This window comes from Amborella trichopoda, chromosome 1 (assembly GCF_054954075.1).
Source record: "Amborella trichopoda isolate Santa Cruz 75 chromosome 1, AtrichopodaSantaCruz75HAP2 v2.0, whole genome shotgun sequence".
NCBI classification, from domain to species: Eukaryota; Viridiplantae; Streptophyta; class Magnoliopsida; order Amborellales; family Amborellaceae; genus Amborella; species Amborella trichopoda.
This window is the reverse complement of record NC_142336.1, coordinates 53,439,694-53,461,818: the sequence shown is the minus strand read 5'-3', so window position 1 is coordinate 53,461,818 and position 22,125 is coordinate 53,439,694. Positions and strand designations below refer to the sequence as shown.

At 35.5% G+C, this 22,125-nt stretch overlaps 1 protein-coding gene across 11 annotated transcripts; it reads right to left on the bottom strand.

The window, feature by feature from the left end:
- Positions 1-6,457: 6,457 nt before the first annotated feature.
- LOC18434822 (uncharacterized) lies at positions 6,458-21,099 on the bottom strand. 11 transcript variants are annotated; one of them, XR_016060681.1, is made up of 9 exons: positions 20,380-21,099; positions 19,681-19,805; positions 17,564-17,633; positions 14,361-14,471; positions 14,194-14,273; positions 8,641-8,797; positions 8,327-8,363; positions 7,287-7,328; positions 6,536-7,077 (listed from the first exon to the last, which is right to left on the bottom strand). XR_016060681.1 is itself a non-coding variant. In XM_006844885.4 (8 exons), the coding sequence occupies exons 1-8, from the start codon at positions 20,638-20,640 to the stop codon at positions 6,992-6,994; spliced, it is 780 nt and encodes a 259-aa protein (XP_006844948.1). In that variant the 5' UTR covers positions 20,641-21,099; the 3' UTR covers positions 6,458-6,991. The 11 variants fall into 11 exon arrangements, 5 of the variants coding, with proteins under 5 accessions (XP_006844948.1, XP_088729837.1, XP_020523204.1 ...); XR_016060674.1 differs by having other exon boundaries at positions 17,596-17,633; XR_016060677.1 differs by lacking the exon at positions 8,641-8,797 and having other exon boundaries at positions 6,458-7,077.
- Positions 21,100-22,125: the final 1,026 nt, after the last annotated feature.

Sequence of the window (22,125 nt, the reverse complement as noted above, 5' to 3'; positions counted from 1 at the left end):
ATTTGATGTGTGCCTTAATTGATTGATTAGGGCCTCAACTTATATAAATTTTTTTCATAGAAATACATTTTAGGGTCCGTTTGTATAGGAGGAAATTAGGAATCTTAGATATTTGAAATCCTAAAGAAATCTATGGATTTTCAATATCAAGGATTTTATTCATGGATTTCTCAAGTTTGGATAAACTATACGAATTAATGGATTCCTTACAATCACTTCCATGTCCATTGTTTGGTAACAAAACTTGATACGATTTATCTCTCTAAAATTTTTATATGCTTTCTTTCTCTAAAACTCAAAATTTGGGATAGTGTACCTATAAAAATTTTGAGATAGTTTCTCTCTCTAAAGTTTGATATGGTTTCTCTCTCTGAAATTTAATATATTTTTTATCCAAATTTTAAAATTTGGAATTGTCTATATAAAAATTTTGAGATAATTTATCGCTCTAAAATTTTTAGATGCTTTACTCTCTCTAAAATTTAATATAGTTTCTCTTTCTATAATTTTAAGATACTCCCTCTCTAAAACTTAAAACTTGAAATAGTTCCCCTATCTAAAATTTTGAAATAGTTTCTCTCTTTAAAATTTGATAGTCTCTCTAAAATTTGATATACTTTCTCTCTCGAAAGTTTAAAATTTGAGATACTTTCTCTCTCTAAAACTTAAATTTTAAGATATTTTCTCTCTAGATTTTTTGAGATAGTTTATTTCTCTAAAGATTTCATGTACTTTCTCTATCTAAAATTTGACATAGTTTATCTTTCTAAAATTTAAAATACTTTCTATGTCTAAAACATAAATTTTGCGATAGTTTCTCTTTCCAAAAATTTTGAGATAGTTTTTATCTCTAAAATTTTTTAGGTAATTTCTCCATCTAAAATTTGATTTAATTTTTATCTTTAAAATTTTAATATATTTTCTCTATCTGAAATTCCAAATTCGAGATAGTTTCTCTATAAAACTCAAAATTCAAGATAGTTTCTCTCTCTAAAAAACAAGATATTTCTCTCTCTAAATTTTTTTTTGGCTGTTTCTCTTCTAGAATTTATAATAATTCCTCTCTAAAAGTTTAATAATACTTTGTCTCTCTACAATTTTAAGAATACTTTCTCTATCTAAAACTTAAGATTTGATATAGTTTCTCTCCCTAAAAATTAAAATATGAAATTTTTTCTCTCTCTAAAAGTTTTGAAATAGTTTCTCTTTCTAAAAAATTGAGATAATTTATCTCTCTAAAATTTTTAGATATTTTATCTCTCTAAATTTTTTTGGTACTTTCTCTCTCTAAAATTATAACGTAATTTCTCTCTCTAAAATATTAACATACGTTCTCTCTCTAAAATATTAACATACTTTCTATCTAAAAGTTAAAATTTGAGATAGTTTCTTTATGTAAAATTTTTAGATAATTCATCTTTTCTAAAAAAAATTGGTGCTTTCTCTCTCTAAAAGTTTAACATACTTTATCTCTCAAATTTAACATACTTTCTCTCTCTAAAAGTTAAACTATGAGAAAGTTTCTCTGTCTAAAATTTTGTGATGGTTCATCTCTTTTATAAAATTTGGTACTCTCTCTCTGAAATTTTCATACCTACCAAATGCTCCCTATGTTTCGAGTCTAGGGAGCCAATGAGTGAAATTCATGGGCCTTGGAAATGCAAAAAAACAGGTTTTTGGTGTGGAAATGAAATCATGGAAAAAGTAAGTCTTATTTCCATGATTTTGATTTTTCTGATTTTAAATATCCTAGTCATTAAACAATCAAAATGGTAGATTTTGGTAAAATCCAATATTAAGAAGTCATTTACCCAAACAGGCCTTAAGCCTTTTGCAGAAGGGCACGTGAAAGCGACAGAATGCTATAGAGAGCACAAGCTTTGTGCTGGGTGAGATGAGGAGTGCACGTGAAAGTGAGAGTATGCTATAGAGAACACAAGCTTTGTGCTTGGTAAGATGTGGGTGCGGTTTTTATAAGGTTGCAACCTTAAACAATCCAATTAAGACGTATCTTAATCATAACATGTAACTTTCTTGTAAAAAAATTCTTAGTATTATCTTAAAATCTATTTTTATACCTAAATAAAAAATTATAAATTCCAAAAATGATTAAATCAAGGGAAAATTGTTGAAAACCCCCTAAAATATACTTTGTAGACACTCTACCCCGACCTTAAACGTTTCTCACTTCTTTTTCTCAAAAACCATCTTTTCTAGCTAATACCCCCAACCTAAAACAAATAGAAATAAAGATAAAATTACCACCCCCCCCCTTTTTTAACTTCTACGTTAAAAAGGGCGTTTGCATAGGCAGTCCGGCATTTTGTGACCGTCGATCCGACGTTTGCATAGGCAATCCGACATTTTGTTGGCGTGGTTCAACATTTTGATTACTATAATAAAATCACTCCGATGTTTTGATGCAGTTGTCTAGCAGTGTATGTGCGCGGTCCGGCGATATGTTTACTGTAATGTGGGCAATCCGACGATTTGAAGTAGTGCAGCAATTTACTTACTGGAATGGGGTCAGTCTGGGGTTTGCAATGTGCGGTCCGGCATGTGTTTCTGGAATGATGTTAAGTCCGACATTTTACAGCTTCGCTTCTACGTTATGGTCGATCGATCCAGCACTGGGAGCATGCAGTCTGACAATATCTTACTCGCGGTCTGGCATTACAGAACTTCACTTTGGTGATTTTACTACTGGAGATGTAAGTCCTGCATTTCATGGTCTCGATACGACATTTTAGATACATGAGTAGGTTGGTCCGGAGTTAGTAGACTACGGTCTGGCATATCATTGTCTAAATAAGCAGTCCAGTATTGTAAAAATGCAGTCCAACATATGTCGTAAATCAGACGAATAACAACCCCGGTCCAGCGAAAGTATTATTGGGGTCCGTCCAAATGATTTGTTCATACGGTGAAAGTACGAGAAGGGGTATTTCCGTTAAAAAAAATCACTTTTTGAGTTGGAGGTATTAGTTAGAAAATATGGTTTTTGAGAAAAAGAAGTTAGAAAAGTTTACGTTGGGGGTAGAGTGTCTAGAAAGTATATTTTAGTAGTTTTTCAGTAATTTTCCCTAAAATCAAGTAGATCTATAAATATATGAAAATCTTGAAAATGGACGGTCTAGATAATGTGTTTCAAGATGCACTATTTCCGAGATTCAAAAACTTTTTTTTTCATATTCATAGATCTCGATATCGAGATGATTGATTAGAGGGCTTTTTCAACATTAAAACAACATTTCCAATAGATTTTTTAGGTGGATATATGATTCTACATTTTAAGGTTGTAACCTTATATAAACTTTTCCCAATTTTAAATAACTTACTAAAAAGTTTATAATGAGCTGTTTTAACTAAAAAATTTATTAATGATCAGGGAATTCATTTTCTTGTCGAAAGTTAGTTACATTGTGAGCCCCATTGTCTAAAACCAATCTACATCAGATATCGCCGATTCAGATTGATAATCAGTCTTGGACGAATCAGTTCTCAGTTGGCTTTAGTGTAAATTGCAGTGGAGCATGACTAAAGTACCTATGGCTTCTGGGCCTGCGCACATACCCTAACTCTCTACCCTGGCTTATCTTTATCTTAAAGAAAAGTTTATATTAAGGTGTGAACTTTATATATTAGAAAAGTAAAAGGTACCTTCAAAATACACTCGTAAAGATTATTTCGACATCAAGAAACTCTACAATTGATCATCTTGACCTCATAATGCACGGATATGAAAAAAAAAAAGAATTTAAAACTTCAAAATAATACAACTTTTAACACATTCTATAGACAGTTCATTTTCAAAAAAATTTAAGTATATATAGATAGATTTGCTCATATGTTCGATCTTACCATTTTTGGAGCTTTAAGTTAACAATTATGGAAAATATAGATTTTTAGGCCATCATAAGAGCTCCTGGCACCAGAATTACATCTTCTAACGAGATTTTGCGAGTGCATTGTTTAAGGTTGACACCTTATACAAATCGCACCCGTCGTCTTATCATATGCCCTTTCTCGTGTCAATGCCGACAAAAAAAAAAAGAAGGTATTTTCTGAAAATAAAATCACCATATTTTTAGTTCCAAGACCGGCAAAACTTTTCATCATCCCTGCTTCCCAACGATTTCACCAGATTCATTATTTCCTCCCAAAAACCCCGTATAAAAAGTTCGTTACTAAACACGTAAGTTCAGTGCCCCGCACCTGAGGGTAGACACTGTAGATTGTGGATAAGGACCATGTATCGTGATGGTAACCTAGATTATAATAAAAGAAGGTGTCAAGTTCACTATAGGTTTTAGGCTAGGACTGAGAGTGAGTCGGATCATTGTCCGGATCCAAAAAGTATACATAGGATCTGAATCCGGATCAGGACCCGATTGGATCCAAATCCGGATGAAAAAAGTATATAATATTTTATAACTCGGTCAGATCCAGATCTGATCCACCGGTACCCAGATCCAATCTAAATTAGTATTCAGGTCCATATTTTTATTCAGATCTGACTCATTAGATCCAAATTTTGGATCCATACCCAAATCCAAATGGGATCCAAATTCAAGTTTTAAATACAAAGTTTCAAACCACGTAAATTCTCGGCCCTATCACATCCCTAGATAACTAGAATGAATAAAATTCCACTTAAGACTTTGAGGAACTCAGGATTCAGGTTGAGCAATTTATACAGACATAAGATTTGTTCATGTCTTTTATCACAAAATTATTATGTTCAATCGCCTATAAAGTCCCTAAACACCCTTAGAAGCTTTCCCATACAACATACGTTCTCACCAAAATTTCGTCAGAAACCTTGAAATTTGGCTAGAATTTCCTCGGAAAATCTCATCCAATCAACTTAAAACTTGTGCCACTTTTTAGAGAATTAGATAAGGACTCAGTTTCTATGCGGCCAAGCCCACATATGTAGAAATGTTCACCTCTTAACAAATCTATTTTTTAGATGGATTTTAGGACTTACGTTTTATGGACAGGTAATCTCTAACATCGAGAACATGACTATGAATAAATAAATAAATTTTAAACACTAGAAATAACAATTCTAGTAAGAAAACATTTGAACTGTTAGTTTCTATTGTTTTTAAATAGAATACCTACTGGCATTCATCTTTAAGTTGGAAGCTTTACACTTTATGGACCGTATATAGAAATGCAGTCCGGCCCGCATGAAACAATTTTCTATTAGATAATATTTCCAATGGTTTGAACCTCATCTCAATCTAATATACCATTCGAATGCTACAATAGTTTTACTAAAGAGGATTAACAAACTTGACCTGTACACAGCATATTGTGACATACAGTTTATGTGCCGCATGCAGCACATCTTGTGCCAAACTTGTAGGGAATTGCACAGAAACCTTGGGATTCATGCCTAAAACTTCCAGAAACCCCTATGCTGATACGTTATTTTAACAAGTTATCCATGAAATCAGAGTGGTCAATTTGAAACCCGAACCCCACTCCCCCCAAACCCCACCCACCCACCCACAACAAAATATAGCATACATTTCTCTATTCCCCCAAAATAACGAAAACCTCTCTCCATTTCTATCTTTATTTAGATATGTCACACACCTGACACAGTGGGAAAGCATACGAGGAACCATATCATCATCATCATAATTTAAATTTTATTTCAACTTATAAGGTCGGTTACATGAATCATATTCTGTCATTCTGCTCTATCAATGATCATGCCCTCAATTAAGCCATAACTCATTATAGCTCTGCTCATTACTTATATCCATATCCTTTTTTGCATTCATTTGTCCTTTTAGAGCCTTTCGCTTGAACCACATAGCCCCTTCTAACTGGTGTTGTATCAGGTCTATGCTACATATTACCAACTCACCAAATTTTATTTTCCCTCATCTTATCGCTTGTTGGAGGCAAACCTAAGTTCCCTCATATAAATTCATCCTGAACATTATCTTTTCTTATCTTACTACTCATCCATCTCAATATCTTCCTCTCAGCTATACTCATCGTATGAAGATGTTATTTCTTGACAGCCCAACATTTTGTCCCATAAAGCATAGTTATTCTCGTAACCATCCTATAAAACTTCCTCTTAGTTTCATTAGTATTGCGGCAATCGCATAAAACTCGGGGTGCACATCTTGACTTCACCCACCCAACTCCAATTCTATGCACGACATTTTCCTCAATCTCTCCATTCTTCTAGAACCATATGATCATGAAAAATTATGGGCCAAAGTGTTAGCACTATCCAATCAAATGTTGGATGGTGCGGACAGAATGACTACCAAGAACATTAGATGACCCCACTGACGCACAACTCCATCATCGTCCATCAATTGATTGGATATATGATGGACATAGAATGACACCCATGAAAATATGAGGAGACCCAAGTTACACTACAATCTCATCGAGCATAGCTATTCCACCAGCACCAGGATCATAGCACTACTATTCTCCAAACAATTCATATGGAATCCAAAAGATTCTTACAAATGTAAAGGGATGCAAAAGCAGAATGTGGAAAGAAAATTGTCTTGAGAGGATCATATAATAAGAAGAAAAGAGTAAAAAGAAAATGCCCAGTCAACAATTAATCCAAGGGCAGATGTTTTATAAAAAGGATAAGAGAAGTGCAAAAAACCAGGGTAGAAAAAATAGAGAGAGAGAGAGAGAAGGGTGGGGTTGGGCTCGGGCTGGGGCTGGGGCTGTGTTTCTAACGTACATAGAAAACATGTCAGATAGGACCTCCACTGTCCACTCTAGGTGTAAATGCATCTCAATTGGACTGGTGGAGGTCCTATTACAATCCCACTGTTATTTGAGGGAACAATGGCAAAATGGAAATGAACATGCGCAGAGAGAGAGAGAGAGAGAGAGAGAGAGAGAGAGAGAGAGAGAGAGAGAGAGAGAGATAAAATCTTCAAGATCACAGATTCTGAGAAGTGAGGATGAATGGCTCCTTACAATTGGACATTCACATAAGCCTGTCTCCAAGTATTTTCTTTCTCCTAGCAGTAACCTCAGCGGCCCAAGCCTTGCCAACTTCAGTTTGGAATTTCCCTAAACACAACAAAGACAACAAGCGTCCTTTTCAATGAATAAGAAATTCTAACAAGCATTGGAAATTACATCATACATAGCCAAGGCTTCCAGCATCCATTCTACAATTGATCTGGATCATCATTTATCAAAATGACCAGCGGATGCCTAAACTGTGTACCATTTTAGTGCTTGTTACACTCCCAACCCTCAAGACATAACTTTGTTACCTTCTGTAGACATGAAGAATTCATCCAAGACCTTCCCATGTTCTGCTTCAAAATTTTAATGGCAGAAGAATAAGTCATAAAATCCCAAAACCAAGAAAATTGTATATGAGTCAACCAAAACATGTACGCTTGCTAAGAATGGGTCAGTTTTTCAAAGACCGAATAGGAAGGTTCAGTTAAAAACACCAGAGCTAGTCAAAACCGCGTTGGTTGAACTGAAAAACCAGACTAACATGCAACTAGCTGGAGATTGGAGAGGAGGAAACAAATTGTTGAACTGGAAGATAAGACTTTCCTTAGGCTTTTATTCGTTAAATAATTTCCTCTTTTTGTCCAGTTGGCATCATGTAATCCTCCAGAAATTCTTTAAAGGTTATATAGGGACACCAAAGTGAGAAAATGTTTCCACTTTTTTTTTCAATAAAGAAAAGGATAGTTTAATCAATATACCAAGATTCTTCTCCTCATTTACAATATTTCAAGCAAATTTTCGAAAAAAATAATAATCTAAAATGTAACTGGAAGCTCACAACTACTATGGATTGGGCTTCGACAGCATTGATGGACCAAAAAACATGTTTGGAGGATTTATAGGACGCGAAATTTTGCAAACAACTCCTGATTCACCTCGTGATCAATTCCCCAAAAAAACGATTTTGTGCTCTCTTTTTTTTCTTTTTTGAAGTTGTTAACTAGATTTTGAGCTCCTAATACTATAGATCTTGTCACCAACAGATAGACAATGCTAGCCGTAGTTTGAATGGGAGTCACTGTCCAACAAATGGATGGCCCTTGGGGGGTCCATCAGTGCTGCATAAATCGGCAGTTACGTCCATAGAAAATTTGGTCTTTAAAGTTTGAAGTAAATGGGAGATAGTATCCTCTTTGAAGGACAGCCATCTTTGCTTATTTTTGTTTCCCCAAGAGACCAAAAAGCTTGGAAAAGGAAAATATCCACTGAAATCAAATTGCAAAGAAATACCCCACAGAAGCACACCTCCAAAGAAAGAAATACCATATTTGGAAATCACACACAATACCTGCTTCATACTCCAAAGCTTGCAGAATCATTTCCACCTGGATAAAAGACGAGAAAATTAAAGATTTCCATAGAAATAGTATCAGATTTGGCACTGCATGTTAATTAATGTAATAGGAAACTGCAAAAAAAAAATTGTCCCCGTCAATAAATCAACTGTTGGTAAGGCAAGTTGAAGCAGAATAAATAAAAATAAGATAATCACAAACTGATTTTAAGAGTCATAATAGAAAAACATGGATAAGGTACATCATCAAAAGTTTTCTGAAGTTCATAAATCTACACAATCTACATAAGTCACCTAATGCCTTGCACCTTTCTGTTGTCTCACTGAACCAATGAGGTGCCTGTTTGACCTTAAGACCCGGTGTCACATCACCATAGACATCTGAGACTCCTACTTTTTTCTTTGGTTTGCCTTCGCAGCCTACTTATTTCCCAAATTCAAAATCACCATATTCAACCCCCAAACCTAGCATTAGATCAAGTAAAATATTCAAAAGACCTATACTTAAATTCATCAATAGTTGGGATAGGTTCAGATAATGATGATGATGATGATGGTACTTAAACCATGTAAATTTCTAGCTGAGAAAATTCAAATTATCAGGTTACTCTCATCAATTCTGTAAAGAAATTTGACTATGTTTCCTAATATTTTCTGAGAGATAATGGAGTTTTGATCCATAGATAACGGAGTTTTTATCCATAGAAAACTCAAAAGACATTCCAGCAGTATATTGTGTATAACAGAGTATCAATCTTCAAATTTATCGTTCATACGTTCTTCACAACTCTTTATTGATCAAAATACAGTTTTTCATGATTCAATATTTCATTTACAAAATAAATAATACTTTCATCTAGAAAAAAAAAAACAAATTATCTTATGTTACTAACTTTATTATGGGTATGTTCAGGAGTTATGGATATGTTCAGAAGTTAAATTCAACTCGCCAGTTTTTAAGGTACCTTCCTCAACTTGCCTCTTGCACTTCCTTTCTAAACCCCTTTCCTCATTCAACAACATCTAATACACTGATGGCAATGTCTTTTTCCTCGCTGAGAGAGCAAGGGCTTGTACAAAACCCTACTCATTGTATTAATCTCAAAGAATATGTGCATTAGGCCCAACAGGCCAACACTATACACCATATGGTTTGTAGTCCAGTTGTGAGTATGAGTATAAGAGAGAATTTCATTATGCCAAACTTTATACACTAAATTAAGAGACTCTAAGAGACTCTATAATATGCTGCTGATTTACAATTCATTTATATTCGACTTTCATGAGCTTTCTTCACATCCAACTCTACCATAATATCATCAAGAATATCATATCCCTCTCTTCTTGTCTTTTTCTTTCTTTGTGTCCTTTTGCTTTGGCAGCATGCTGAGTAGGAATTCTGGTGGAAACTTACAGGACAAGGAATTTCACTAACTTAAGACCATTATAGTTATGGTAGCCATTAACCGGGGTTTCGGTTGCCGGCTCCCCCATCATCAATCACCAACTTCCCTGACCTTCTGGCATTGGGGAGGCATCAACCTTGTACATGGTCTTCCAAATCTGCGGAGACCTAAGTTTTTGGTAAAGTCACCTGGGCCTTGCCATTGCGAACCCCTTTTTGAGGAGGCACCCCTTCTCCCCAAGTTACAAGGTTATTTTGCTAAGTACCTTAGAGAGAGTTGTCTTGTGTCCCTAGGTATTCTTCATTTGCTACACCCGGGTTGCTACTGTTTGCTGAGCATTGTTTTTCTGTAAAGCCTCATAGTAGCATGGTTTTGCACTACTACTACTTGCAATGTCATCAGTTGTGCTACATGCATCACTTTGTGCACTTTAGCAGCATATGGACTGAGTTTTTACTGATTGCATAGCATATTTTTCACTTGCTACATTTGGGTAACAAAATATTCTTTGTCCTCCAATGTTTAAAAATCGAACAAGTGGGTCGAACTAGTCATCCACCAGTTTTGAGTCGAACTGGCTAAATAGGTGAATATGCTCAGCTGATTACCAAATTTTTCTTATAAAAAAAAGGTAAACAAAGAATTAAGACATTTTTAAAAAAATTGAGAACCAAGAAAAATGAATGGAAGTGTATAAAAATATTATCTGAGAAAATGAATTACCTATTGTAGATTGCCCCTAACCTTTCCTAGAGACACATCCCCAAAGAAATTGCGGCTAGAAACTCTGAAGCTCGTTAGATCTACGCTTCCTTCAAAGTTTTGATTTGATCCAACAAGTTACAGTAGGGGTCAGTTGAAAGGCTCCAAGATGAACAACTCGAAACAAATCTCAAATGGTTGAGAATTGAGACAGAATTTGCAAAAAAGGAAGATCAAGTTTTGAAGCTCAAAAAATGGTGAGATCGAGGAAAAATCTCCCCCAAGTTTTGATCCAAAAATATTATTTTTGCATCTTAGAGAGCTAAGAGAGAGTGGTTTCTGTAAAATTCGATCAAAGTGCAGGTTCAAATAGGCAGAGATGAATTATTGGAGCAAAAAAGACAAAAAGAAGCAGTAAAAGCCTTTTTTTTTAACCTAAAAGCGGTGTATAGGCAACTCACCCAATTCTGGGGAGAAACAGCACTGTACCTTGCTACTCTCGAGCCATCTCGGCAGATTCCAAGCTGGCTCAGCAATTTTTAAGACATTGTCACAATGCCGTCCCGTCCTCAATGGTGCCGCATGTAGCATCTTGTATTGATTGAGTTTGCTGTTTTTGCTTAGCATATTGTTCTTTTGCCATACTCTATACAGTGCAGTGTTCACCTTCATCAATGGCACTACATATATTATCTTGTACTATTAATGCCAGGGTTTCATAAGTCACCAAGCCGACTCGGAACCACTTGAGTCAGCTTAGAACCAGTAGGGTACCAAGCATGTTCTCCTTGATAGTTGAGTGAGTCGCCTTGCACACCCCATTTCAGGTAAAAAAAGACTTTATAACCTTTTCCTTTGTCTTTTTTTTTCTCAAATTATGCATCTCCACCAATCTAAGTCCCCATTTCGATCGGATTTAACATAAATCAATCTCTCTTAGCCCCCTTTGAGATCCTCTTTTTTTTTTAATCAAAACTTGCTTTAGGTAAATTTTTTATTAAAATCTCGTCAATTTTAGAGCTTCAAAACCCAATCAGTCTCTTTTGCAATTTCTCTCTCGATTCTCAACCAAATCATTTGAAATTTGTTTAAAATTGTTTGTTTTGGAGCCCTCTAACAGACTTCCATAGTAATTTGTTGGATCAAATTAAAACCTTGGAGAGATCTAGCATCAGTAATAGTAATCCCAATTTCATGGTCCTTGAATCTTAGATTTAACAAATTTTGGAGTTTTTAGCCACAATTTCTTTGGGAATAGTTTCTAGAAGAAGGTCCAATCCATAATAGTTATTTTTTCAAATAATATTTTTATTTATTACAATTTATTTTGTTTGGTTCCCCATTTTCTAAGAAAAATGGCTCCTTCTTTGTTTACATTTTATGTTCTGTCCCCCCCCCCCCCCAACCCCCCCAAAATCCTTAAATTGGCCGAGTCAGCCAAGCTGACTCGCTGATTCAGCCAATTTGACTTGAAACAGTTGGGTGACCGATTCGACCCACCGGTCCAATTTTTTAAGCACTAATTGATGTATTGACAAAGTGCTTCGGCGGATCCATCTAGAGTGTTTTGGGATATGAAAGGAAAGATTGACCCCTAGGGGAAGTCGCAAAAGTTTGATTTCGGTTTGACATTCATCATAAATTTGGACTGTCCAAAGGTTAGCATAGATCTAGATCCAAGATCATATTGGCCAATGAAACCTTGGGTTTGGAACTGATATCTTGGTGGTTCCTTCACCAGAAATTTCTCAGCAGGCTCCTGGAATAGCATTTCCTCTTAGTTTTTTAGCAAAGATTGTCTTTGCTCTCATTTTTTCAGGCAAACCTGCTATTTCAAACGAAAATGTTTGCTCTCAAGCTATCGTTTCTCGGCAGTTCAAAAATCTCGTCATTGCTTTCCACAGCAAGTTTGGGACTTGTCATTTTTGTTCCTACAAGTAGCAGACAGTTATTTGTCGAAATCAAGTTTCTGAATACAACTACGACCTTCAATTTCCACCTGTTTTTCTGTTGTTTCTCTCTCTAGAAAGCTCTGCCAAATCCAAATCTTAACTTGAATCTGCAATGAGCAATTCAAATTGCAAGCCAGGAGTAGAGCTTGATGGACCCAAAGCTTCACCTTCTGCTGTCAACTGTGTGTGGGAGCTCTGTTTTTCCCAGCTACAACAAACCATTGTTGTGTTGCTTTGCTATGTTCCTTTCTCGTTGGCTTTTCCTTTCGGTGCCGTATTTCTTTATCTCTGGGTTAAAGCTTTTTGGCCGCTCGACATCAGCGTTCCAAAAAAAGCCGGGCGGTGGCTAGACGGTCAGGGGGTGTCTAGGCGCCTAGCCCGCCTAGCGCCTAGGCGGGCCGCCAAGAACCTGGGCGCTCTAGGTTCAAAAAGGGGCAAAGGGTGTCCAGTAATCCTGTTTTATGTCCAGATTTTGTATAAAAAATTCATATTCATGCACTTGCTATAATCCAAACAAAAACAAAAATACCCCACCCTATGGATATTGTTGCACCTAGGCGGGACAGCCAACCTAGTTGGTTCGCCCAGGCCTGGGCGATGCACCCAGGCCCCCCCAGCCCGTCTAGGCAGACCACTTTTTGAATCAATGTTCGACATGAATTTGTGGCATGACCAAGACATAAAATGAGGACAAACTGAGTAAATTTTTCATATTCAAGCCTTCCCCTTCCAGTGTATTCACCCAAATTTCAGGGAGCAGCTGCAAATTAGGCTTGGCTTCAATGCATTCTCTTGCACAGTCTGCTCTTTTGTGACCCTTGCTGCACCATCCTCAGAGGCAAAGCATCCAAGAAGATCTGAACTCCATAGGTAAAATAGAAGAACGGCTATGTTACCTAAACAACTTGTTTTTTGCTGCCACATCATGTGTCGACATGTGTCAACACTTGGAACTGTCGGCAATTTCAGACATGGGGAACATTAAAAGATTTATATTGAGCACAAGGGTGGGGTTTAAATGCAAGGCATCTTGTGACATGTTCATGGGGGCTATCTCTGTGCGAACCACATTAAAGAGTAATAAATATGAACCATTTCTTATATACACATTAAACATCTATTATTTTATTTATTTTATTAAATATTTATTTTTTATTATAAAATAAATAACCATAGGCACTTATCTTGCCATATTGGCTTTTTAGGCTGAAGTACTAGACAATTGCAGCGCATACGAGACATGATACTCCATCAATGTCTGTAGAATAGAAGATTGGGGAATCTTACTCTTAATGGTATTGAGCTGATGGCTGTCGTCGGGAGGGCGTCTTGATGATTAAATGCCTTAAGAACTGCATTTGCCCCCTATGAACCAGCACCGTCCACTAATCCTGCTATGGCTGCTCTTTGATTAAATTGAAATAGAACATGATTCTCTCCCATTACTGTGATGTGAAATGTATCTTGTAGCTACCAAAGGGAGCTTATCATTTGATTTAGATGGGACCATGTTCAATGAGCTATGCCGTGCAGTTGTAAAAAACTAACCTCACCATGTATCACTCAGGAACAAATAAAAGCATAAAACTAAATAAAAAACAAATATGTTAAAATGAAGAGCTAACAGACAACACGTGGTTACAATCAAGTTCTCCACCATATATATTTTTGCAGCAATGCAGCAGCCATTCACCAGCAAGCACAGCTTCATCAATAACTAAAATCAACATGCCTTTTAAGGCAGGATAAAACTTCCAAATAAAAATGTATATATCAAGAGCTTTCCAAAGAATATACATACTTTGTCAAAATCTTTTACAAGATTAGCTTCAATAGAAGAATTGTTTTCGTATTCCTCCCAAAGCTCTTTTATCTCCTCAGCTGTTATAATAATGCAAAAAAATTTCGATCAAAGTTACTTCCATTAAAGAAATAATACAGGATAAACTTGAAAATATAAATTAGTACCCCTTAATCCTCCACCAAGGACTTTACACATTTCATTCAGAGCTTCTTGTTCCATCCTACTCTTTTCTTTTTTTGGAACACCATCTGATGGTGTTATATCACCAACAATAGCTGTAAATTCATAGAAGACCACCACAGTCCAATCACAAAATTTATGATATTGCCTATTAATATGTGTACGAACAAAGGAAATCAGTAAGATGTTAGACATTACCAGAATTGTTCATTAATAGACTTCAACTAACAAATCAGTCCCAACCTAGTGCCCAGACTTATACAAGTTACACTGAATGCTAACTGTCTATCCATCATCGTCTAAGTATCTCAAAATCAAATATAGTACAACAGTACAAACTATACTTTAGTAAACATCATGATAACACTCATAATGTAAAGAGTAACAGAACAAAAAAAATCAATGAAATCATGTATCTTGAATACCAAAAAAAAATTCAAAATCCACAGATGATAGAAATGTATAAGATCATAGAAATGCGTTCTTAATATAATGTGTCCACAGACACAGTGAAGGTATCACAAGTTCATCTCTTTGCACGCATCAAATCTTTCATTCATGCCTCCATCCTTGCAAATATGGCTGGCTATTTTTGAATACTGCAAGACCCCAAATAATTTAATAATGTTTAGGGATGACAAATATATTTTGAACAATAACAAACAGTTTTTCGATGATATGATTTTTTGGGTGGAAACAATGATTTCTACAAAAGAAATTTGTGATCCTCTCAATGCCATGACAATAGGTCATAACATCCAACTGGTTTCCAAGGGGAGGGTTAACTTAAACCACCCAAGCTTTTCATAACCCCACAGGTGAAAACTTTACCAAACATCGCCCAACTGAAGTGCTCCATTTTCTCCATCTAGGTGAATTCTTCTCTCTAGGATATAAGAGTAATGGGCACTTCCCTGAGAAAGATACCACATAGCAATAATCTCATCTATTGAGAACAGAGAGTCTAGGAAAGATGACAGGAAGTCAGGAACTGCCTCCCAAGTAATAACTCAAAACCAATTCAAGAACAATGTCCTAAAATATAGTTCTTACCCATGATTTTATTTTATCGATATTATCTGAGACAACAAAGAAAACGCTAGGTGAATGAAGAAAAAGCATTGTTGTACCTATTTACAAGAAAAAAGGAGACATACATAGTTGTACGAACTATCGAAGGATCAAACTTGTGAGCCACACTATGAAACTGTGGAGAGAGTAATTGAGCAACGACTAAAATATTAAACCAGTGTATCAAAAACTCAATTCAGATTTATGCTAGGGAAATCAATCATTGATGCTATTTTCCTACTTAGAAAATTGATTGAGAAGTGTAGGGAGAAGATACAAAATATCCACATAGTCTTTATTGATGTAGAGAAAGCATACAACAGGGTCCCTAGAGAAATAATTTGGTGGGTGTTGGAAAAGAAAGGAATCTCAAGATGATATATGGAGAACAACAAGTGGGGACAAGTGAGTTTCAGTGACAGCAAGCCTATATCAAGGGTCAACTTTGAAACCATATCTCTTTTATTTGGTTATAGATAAGTGAAGTAGGTATCTACAAGATGAGGTCTTGTGGTGTATATCGTTTGCAAATGACATCGTTTTAATAGATGAGATTAGAAACGACGTAAACACAATTAGAACTTTAGAGGGATGCTTTTAGTATTCAAAGGTTTTGAAATTAGCCAGACTAAGACGGATATATGGAATGCAAGTTTATAATAATAGAAGTAAAAAGAAGGAATTAGTTAAGAACTTAAGATTGACGGAAAAGAATTACTTAAAAGATATCATTTTCAATATATTGGGTCGATAATCCATAAGAAAGGAGATATTGAGGAAGAAGTTGCTCTTAAAATTAAAGCTGGGCGGACGACATGGAAATGTGCTTCTAGAGTCCTATGTGATCACAACATACCAATGAAATTATGAAACTTAAGGGGAAGTTTTATAGGACGGTTTTAAGATCAGCCATGCTTTATGAAACAGAATGTTGGGCAGTCAAGAAACAACATGTCTATAGAATGATTATAGGTGAGATGAGGATTTGAGATAGATAGGTGGCAAGACAATAAAGGACAAAATATCAAATGAATACATTTGAAGGAACCTAGGGGTAGCTCCAATAGGCAATAAAATGAAGGAAAGTAGATTTCGGTGCCCTGGCAATGTACAACGTTGACCTAGAACAACACCAGTTGAGAGGGGTGATTTGGTTCAAGTGGAAGGCTCTAGAAAGGCAAGGGGAATGCCCCAAAGGACATATGCAAAGAAGTAGTGAAAAAAGATATGGTGACCTATGGTCAGACTGGGGGTATGACCATTGATAAAGCGGAATGACGGAGCAGGATTCGTGTAGCCGACCCCAAATAGTTGGGATAAGGCTCAAATAATGCTGATGATGATCCGAGACAGCTAAGAATCTTTTTGAAGCTTAAAAATCATGAATGAATCTCATTAAAACTCATGAATGAATCTCATTAGTATGAACATTTTCACCAAATTCAACAGGACAATATGCTTTATCTAGTGGACATCAAGTGTTGAATCAACCTCTTGAATTATCAAATATCAATCAACTTAATGGTGAAGAGTATTGAGGTTATTTGGATCTTTCATTTCAAACATGCTCATGAAAATTTCTCTTATGTTGAATTATGTTGAACATCATCCCCAGGTGTAACACAAAGGAATGGAGAAAATTCGCTAGCATGATCGCTTTCAATAAGGAGAGACAAGGCTAATAACACTTGTTCCAAACCACAAGTTGCTCAAAAAAAAATTACATGATTTTTTAACAAATGATATTAAAGCATGTTTAATGCTAACAAAAATGCTCCAATCAAGGTTCTTCGGGGTAATAAGTTGTCCAATTCAATGCACCTTTAGCTTTATCAATCAATCTCACACTATTTTATATATCTATTCCATTGTCTATGGTACATAAACAAAACCCCTTTCATAATATCTGGCATGCTAGTGCAGGCACATGAAAATAGTTGGACTCCACGAGCTCTACTCACAAGATGAAATTCGTATAATCTGGTGCCATAAGTAAAATACAAGACATCATATTCAAGTAAGCCATGCAACTCCATTCATACAAAAATATGGAAGGGCACTAGAAAACATATACTGGGTATACTTAACAAAAAAAGCAAGAAAGAAAGAAACTAACATTCATGAGGACAATTATCACGTGGAAAATACCTTCTGCTATGTCATGTACAATGGCTATCTTTATACACCTACATAAACACAAAAGCAAGTAATATTTCGTGAAATAAAATTTCAAAGCATACAAAACCAGGAGAACATTTTTCCATGCTGAAATAAGTAGATCACTAATGTTTCTGGAGATTATACAGGACAGTAGCAAACATATTCATGTAATCAAAACAATAATGCAAAGTTAGTGTTGATATTGATTCTTTTTACCAGTAAAAAAAAAGATATTATCTTTAGGAGGATATGTCCATCACACTAGCTGCTAGAAGAACACATCCAACAAGATATTCCAGGAGTTGATGAATCAGAATTTTATCTTGGTAAATAATCTTGTATCTCAAAACATCACTGTTCCTTTAGAAGGCCTCTTAGGATAATTCACAAGAAGGCATTATAAGCTTAAGGACCTATGATGAGGTTCATTTTGAAAAATTAGGTTTTTCAATTGAGTGGCACAATGGCAGCTCTCAACACATTCTCAAATATCCTGTTTGTTTATTTGTCTCTTTTCTTTTTTTTCTTTTTTTCTTTTTTTCTTTTTTTCTTTTTTTCTTTTTTTTTTCCCCTTCTCCTTTTCCTATAGTTGGGTGGTTCTTGAGGGCTTTGAATGCAAGGGGGATTTCCACATTTTTGTCTCCATGTCATTTTTTAGACGAATGAAGACAGAGCAAGACACATTACTCAAGGTGACTGAGAAGTAACACTTGGATTCAAGAAATGATAAGTTAAAGGTTCTTTGAGGAAAGTATGAGACCAGGGAAAGGGAAGATGAGATTTGATACTAGTGTGATTACTCATCAGTTTAAGTATAAAAAATAATTGGGAACCAATAAAAAATTAAATATATTGGGTGGTGTTAGCTTTGTTCAACCAGAATCCATCATTATAGACCCTTACATCACGGGTCACACATATATGGCATCTCTAAAAATAACTTTCTGCATAGGACTACAAGGAGAAACGCATCAAAAGAAAAAATGAAGAGTAAAAGTTAACATTCAATGGCTCAAATATCTATCATACCCACTACTTTTATTTCACGTATGCTTTTTTTATTATTATTATTGGAAACAAATTTTCTAGTCATGAGATGATCTATTGATAGAATGAAGCCACTAAATAAGTGCTTTTAGAACAAGCAATACAACAGTTAAGATGTAAATTCCACAAAACAATTTTGAAGAGCTCCTTGTTCAAGAAAACACTCAGTGGGAGCTTTTACCTAAAAACTTGTGTTAGCCTCTTCAGGAAATACGAGTCAAATCATGCCTGCTTTTACAATTCGGGAAACTTATTTAAATCATAAGATCATCACATTTACATGGCTTGCTATCAAAAATAGATATTAACTGTGATCATCATGCTAAATATAGCTTTCAAAGCCTTAGAAATGGCTATGATTGTTTGAACCCAAAAATTAGTAAAACCCATATGCAAAATTTGTGAACTCACTACCATCATTCCTCCAGATCACCCTGCCCTCCAGTGAAGGTCAATGAATAGCAGTTTTCCACATGTTATATCGAAATCTGGACAATTCTGAAAAGAGATACTTGTAATAATTTTAATCAATGTCATGTGACATATCCTTTTCCTAATAATTTTAATGAATGTCACGTGACATATCCTTTTCCCAGTATAGCGTAGATGTCAAGAGCAAGCGCTCCAAAAATATAATAAACAAAATATTTTTTCAATATCACTTCAAATGCCTTCCTCTTTGCTGGGAGCCACCACCCCCACATAAGATTTCTTACAAATAGATCTTAGATAAATGGAATGAGGCAACAAACTTGAGTTATAGAGTAATATTCCAAGATGAGCACAGGTATGTTTCTTAGAAAAGCGCAATCACATTGAGGATCAACGATTTGAATTTGACAGAAAAGTATTTGACACTATAAGTATCACGCTAAGTGTCTCTCACATTTTCATCACTAAGAACAAGAACCAATGGTACAACCATAAAGTGCAAGGATATAGGTTTCCAATCAACAAGTGAAGAGAAAAAGTGCCAAACTGAGCATATGAAGTAGTTATGTAGAAGGAGAAAATTTCTAACCAAACCTCTCCCTATTTACACCAGGCATATCCTTCGCAATTAGAGCCATTAACGCCATTCGGTACATGTGATCAGCAATAGATTCTGGACCCTTTATACCCTGGTTGATCCATCCCTTTCTTTTGGTGGTCTAGAATTACAATAAGGAAAGATGAAAGTCCAGTAAGAATAGTGGCTAGGATTTAGAAAACAATGTTAAAATGATAAAAAGCACATGAGGTGATCTACACAGCAAGTTTAATGTAATAATAATGCCTAAGTATTTTGACGATTTCTCCCTTGATCAATAAGCAATCAAAACTCATTTCAATGAATAGCTGAATTATCCTATTATCTATAGGAATTCTTTTAAACAAATTCTACGCCCAACTTAACAAATATGCACGCCTAATAGGCCAAACGAGAATCCCACATTGGAACGAACAATATCCTAATATAAATAAACAAATAAACACCAAGATTGAGGATGGAGTCCAGATTTTCCTTTCAATTCATCAGTTTCAAGCTCAATTTGTATAATACATAATAAAATCACAAAATCTCCATTTTCCATTAGAATTTCCAAAATCCATGTCAACAAACGAAGTATCCACCATTTTAATCAACTCGGCTCCTTTTCTTCGTCTCTCAATCACGCATTAAACGATTATGGAAACAAAAATAACAGCAATTACAAGACGATATTCCGCGTTTATAGATCATACCTTGAGGCGATGGCACAATGTGAGGAAATCAATGGTAGAAGAAGGAGAAGGAAGCAGATGCCCATCTTCTGTTTTGGATGAATTCCATGAATTCTCAGAGCTTGAAGCTCTCCCCAAACTGTGAATTCTCAGACACTTCCACAGGTTTCCACAAAACCCCAATTTCGAGAAGGGAGGAGACAGAGAGGAGAAAGAGAAAGTATGGGGAACAAATGATCTTTGAGGAAGGAATGAGGAGGTGAGTGCACTTCTTGCCCCCATATTATTCAGAGCTCGGTCCTTGAAAATAATGGTTTGCCTAAAAAAATTGAGTCATGCAGATTCTGAGAAAGTGAGATGGATGCTTATTAGGTAGGAGATGGATCGCGCAGAAGAGGGAAGGGAGAGGGGGGAAGAATGTAGAGAGAGAAAATGTTATATGAATGAGAGAGAGAGAGAGCAGCGGCGAAAAAGTAGAGAAAAAATGTATAACCAGGGAAAATGGAGGAAAGAGAGTGAAATTTTTAGAGAGAGAAAAGGTATAGAGAGGGGTGACGGGGGTAGGGTTAGAGAGAGAAAATGCTGTCCGAATGGGGCAAAAACTTATGAGAGCGGGCCCATGCAATGCAATGAGCAGTGGAAATTGACGGAGAACTTCTGAGTCTATTCAAAACTGACAATCAGATCCTACGATTTAAAACTCCCTCCCGCCATTTCTCTGTGTTAATAATCTATTTGTTTGCGCCCTTGGAGTACGCGGCAATTTTATTTATTTTTTTGAAAAATATTATTAAAATTGGCAAACCATTTCAAAGGATCAGCTACATGAACAATTATACAAACATTGGTTACCTTTAAAAATCTTTTCATTTACTTAGCCTTCAAATAATTTTGTTAAAAATATCTAAATTGCCCATGTTTTGGGCTTCTAAGAAAGGTTAGGGCATTTTTACTTGAGTCAATGGAGTCAAATGGCTTAAATTTGTCTAAAGTTCTAAACCTAGGATAGGATGTGTTTAAATCACCCAAAACAAGTAGGTATATTATGCCTTGGGGCAATTTTCTATACTACCCCTGTAACGTATAACTTATGAAAAAATATATAATATGACAATTTATCTTTAGTAGACGTGGTCATAATTAATCTTGACCATTGAATGTGAAATGGAATGGTAACATTTATTCTATTGACCAAGTTTAAAATTTAAAAATAATTTTTTAAACAAGGAGGCACTCTCAAGCCATCAAATTTTACTTCACATCAAATAGTTATAAACAATTGTGACCCTCTTATACCAAAAGTAAATGAACTCATTAGATACTATTCCATAATTTATATATTTCTCCTCTTTTCCACCTGTCTAATTTAAATGAGCGGTTAAGATCACGTCGTTCAAAACATCACAAAATAGAGGTTACATGCCCAATAGGTGACCCTTCAAACCAGCCCTTAAAAGATATAAGTTGGGCTGCAAGGAAAGAGAGAGAAACAGCCCGTTTGAGAGAGAGAGTTAGAGAGAGAGAGAGGGAGAGAGGGAAAAAGAGGGGAAGGGAAGAGAATGAAATGAAGAAGAAAAGGAGGAGAAACTTTGGTGAATGCACATTGTATCTTTCTTTTTCATGTTCATCCTCTCTTAAAAATAGTCTCTTTTTTTTTTGTTTTATCTCTTGGGTACTTCCTTTTTTTAATCTATAATGCTTTACACAATTTCATGTTCTTGGTTTAGGGTTTACCATCGAAAAACTTTGTGTGCATGTTTGTGAATT

What these genes read in the sequence shown, in the direction of transcription:
- LOC18434822 (XM_006844885.4), bottom strand. Translation starts at nt 20,640, where the DNA reads ATGGGGGCAAGAAGTGCACTCACCTCCTCATTCCTTCCTCAAAGATCA. An exon ending in CATTGTGCCATCGCCTCAAG is followed by an intron (nt 19,806 to 20,379) that starts GTATGATCTATA and finishes TTGTAATTCTAG; the next exon opens with ACCACCAAAAGAAAGGGATG. An exon ending in AGCTTTGGAGTATGAAGCAG is followed by an intron (nt 7,329 to 8,326) that starts GTATTGTGTGTG and finishes ATTTTGAAGCAG; the next exon opens with AACATGGGAAGGTCTTGGAT.